Consider the following 3,391-nt stretch of genomic DNA (forward strand, 5'->3'; position numbering starts at 1 on the left):
ACTATATTTTGCTCTATAGAGCATACTGTCAGTATGCAGAATTCCCCATTAACCAAGTTCTTAATGTCTAAAGTCATTAAGCTTAAAGATAATACAGTCTCTAATCGACTTCAAGTTGAGTAATTTAGACTCAAGCTCTATAAATATCATTGGCTAACTCTCGCTGTAGTACATTAGTCTAATAGCAATGCAGTTCGCTTGGTTAACACTTCGGCTCTTAGCGCTCTCAATCCCGCTCCAAGTTCATGCTGGTCCTTTGACGGCCACGGCGGACTCCATTATAACCAATGGCTATCCGGCTGTTGTGGGGCAAGCACCCTACATTGTGGGTCTGCTGCTACGTGAGGGTCAGATGGGCAGGTGGTGCGGTGGCTCGATCATAGATCACAGCTGGGTGCTAACTGCGGCCCACTGCACGGATCACATTGATGGGGTGAGCATCTACTATGGAGCCACGAGGCGAACGCAGGCGCTCTTCCACTTGGAGGTGGGCATCGAGGATGTGGTGCAGCACCCCGACTGGCCGGGCAGCATTGGCAATGACATTGCGCTCATACGCACGCCACATGTGGACTTCTGGTCGCTGGTCAACAAGGTGAAGCTGCCTGGCCTCAATCAGCTTGAGGAGACTTTCGAGAACTCTGCGGTTATCACCTGTGGCTGGGGCAGCACCTCCGATGCCAGCGATATGCCCGACTGGCTGCAGTGCATCGACTTGAATGTGATCAGCAATGCTGAGTGCTCACGCAGCTATGGCAAGCTCCCAGACAGCGTTTTGTGTGTGGGCACACCCGAAGGCAGATCCATTTGTGATGGCGACTCCGGCGGTCCACTGGTCACGTATGATGAGCCCAAGCTGATTGGTATCACCTCGTTCAGCGATGCTAGCAGTTGCCTCTCTTCAGCGCCAGCTGGTTTTATCCGTGTGACTCATCATTTACAATGGATACGCCAGGTCTCCGGAATTTCATATTAGCTGCAACTAATTTTTGAAATCATGCGAGACTTATCGATACAAATATATTGCGAAGCGAATATCGATATAATGAGCGTTATCTTTTGCAGTAACAGATATATCGATATGTAAATTTTAAAATGTTGCACTCGTGTATTATTGTGGATATATCGACCAAGTCGTGCAGATATTGTAATTTTTTTAATACTTTTTACTTTACTTTTTTACAGAGACTTCAAATAATTAAAAGTTTAGGCTTTGCATTTGATACATGATGCAACGAATTTGATATCCAGCAGGATTTTACATCGATAGATAAGCCCGTGAATACATCGCGCAAATTTATAATATCGTTATATTTAAAATGCCGTATCTCATATCGTTATAATTTTTTAATTATCGACAAAGCAGTGTAAAAAGCGCTTGCTCTACTCTAATTCCAATTTGAATTAATTTTTGCGCGTGTTACTTTGAATTTGTGTTAATTTAAATTTTTACTGTTCTATGCATTGGCTGTCTGGCCGGCAAGCTCGGTATTGTCCATGACATCGCGGAACTGAACTATAGAGACCAAGCCATCTTGGTCCTTGTGCGTGTTCATAAGCTGCTGCCAAATCGTCTCAAAGTCCGCTTCGCTGACAATGTCCTTAAAAATTTCCTCTAAATGGTCCCTGGGTCGCAGCATCTGAAAATCGCTGGGCAGCAGACCATACAGCGTCGCTATATCCGGCGTGAGCAAATCTTTGACACGTGTATTGTCGTCATCCGTCTTCTTGGGGCTCTTCTTCAGCAACGGCGCCGCCTCCACCGGTGTCTTGCCAAGATCGGCGCAGAGCAGCCGATAGGTGGTATCCTTGTTGTAGACATTCGGCGGCATCATTGATATATTTCCCATCGTGGGCAGCGGATGCTGTATGTTGAGCAGCTGACAGAACGTGTCGTAGTTCACGCGCTCGTTGGGGCAGTTCTCGTCGAGGATCATCTTGAAATGCGAGAGAGTAGTGCGCATCTTGTAGATATCGATATACAGATGCATCTTGTGCATCACCTCGAAGATCTTCTTCAGCGGCAGATGACGCGTCTGCTCCTTATCACTGTGCTCCAGCACCGAGATGAGATCGAACATTTGGAAGTCGGCGCGCAGCTGCAGCTTGTGGCGCCACATGTTGAGATGACCCAAGGCGTCGATCAGATGCTTGTTGCTCTGGCATGGCGATATGTCCTCGATGAGCATCTTGCCGTCACAGAGGTCTGGCGGGGATGGCCTGCCAAAGGTCACATGCTGGGGCACCGAATAGGGATATCTGCAGGAGTTACGGAATTAGAGAAGGACCGAGCCAGAGCTAAGGGTTTCACCTACTTTTTTAACTTTTTGCCCAGACGCGGATAGGTGCGATCTATAAAGTCCATTTGCTCCTTGCTAATGATGATCACATTTCCGGCGCACTGCTGCATGCAACGCTTCACCATCTTGCCCGTAACGTCGACATTGTAGGCAGCGCCATAGGTGAGTCGCCTGTCAAAGGGCGCCTTGTACCTGCAAAGCGTAAAGATATTAGACAAAGAGAAAGAGAGAGAGAGAGGGAGGTCGAGTTTCTCTTGTACCTGCGATTAATTTGCTCCGAGGGAAAATAGTGATTGTGACTGAGGATGTATTTGTCGTGAAATTTGCCATATTCACGATTCACTTGCTCCGCCGGCTTGCGCGGCAAGATGATATCGTAGACGCCGCCACTCGAGTTCGTCTCACAGCCGAAGGTGGTGTTCAAATTGTTAATATGATCGGGCTTGGAGCCGGTGGGCATCACCTCGCCGAGCTTGGCCTGCTTGAGGTACATATCCTCCGACATTTTTTCCTTGAACATCATGAAACGGGACTTGGACTTCTCCATGGCCATCAGCTCCGGCACACTGACGTTCGGTAGGCACGGCGCCTCTGCATACAGCAGCCCTGCATTCTTCAATTGCCTGCGCTTGCAGTCCTGCCGTATCAGATGCTCGGCCAGCTCCTCGATGTGCGAGATGGTCATGCAGGTGCCGGTCGAATTGTCCGGTTCCAGCACCGAGGCCAATCCAGCTGGACGGATATCCGGGCTGCGGTCCTTGAAGCGTCCTGTGTTGGCCATTTCTACTCTTGTTCGCTAATATATGTAAAGTCTTCAATGTAAGTTTCACTAGGGTTTGGCTTACGGTTCAACTGCTTTGAAATCGAAATGTTGATTGTTAAGGCTATGCTAGAAGCTTGCCTACTTTTTAGTTTAACAGAGCTTTAAATAGAGCACTAACAAAGGAGCAGGAGTTTAAAACATTGAGAATTGCATAGAGGGCCATCAGCTATAAATACAGTAAGCCTAACTTTCGTCTAACTCATATACAGATCTAAAGTCCACATTAATATTACATATACAAAATATTTACAAGAAACTTTCACATATG

General features: G+C 47.3%; 1 protein-coding gene and 1 pseudogene across 1 annotated transcript; one reads left to right on the forward strand and one right to left on the reverse strand.

Annotated features, from left to right (window-relative positions):
• Window positions 1-159: 159 nt before the first annotated feature.
• LOC108613179 (serine protease 1 pseudogene) lies at window positions 160-1,096 on the forward strand (annotated as a pseudogene).
• Window positions 1,097-1,332: 236 nt separating this feature from the next.
• LOC108613172 (EF-hand domain-containing family member B) lies at window positions 1,333-3,248 on the reverse strand. Its single transcript, XM_018006458.2, has 3 exons — window positions 2,561-3,248; window positions 2,316-2,492; window positions 1,333-2,259 (listed from the first exon to the last, which is right to left on the reverse strand). Exons 1-3 carry the CDS (start codon window positions 3,079-3,081, stop codon window positions 1,458-1,460), a joined length of 1,500 nt encoding a protein of 499 aa, XP_017861947.1. The 5' UTR covers window positions 3,082-3,248; the 3' UTR covers window positions 1,333-1,457.
• Between the last annotated feature and the right edge of the window lie 143 nt (window positions 3,249-3,391).

The sequence above is a fragment of the Drosophila arizonae genome, chromosome 4 (assembly GCF_054131065.1).
Source record: "Drosophila arizonae isolate 15081-1271.41 chromosome 4, UAZ_ARI_1.0, whole genome shotgun sequence".
NCBI lineage: Eukaryota > Metazoa > Arthropoda > Insecta > Diptera > Drosophilidae > Drosophila > Drosophila arizonae.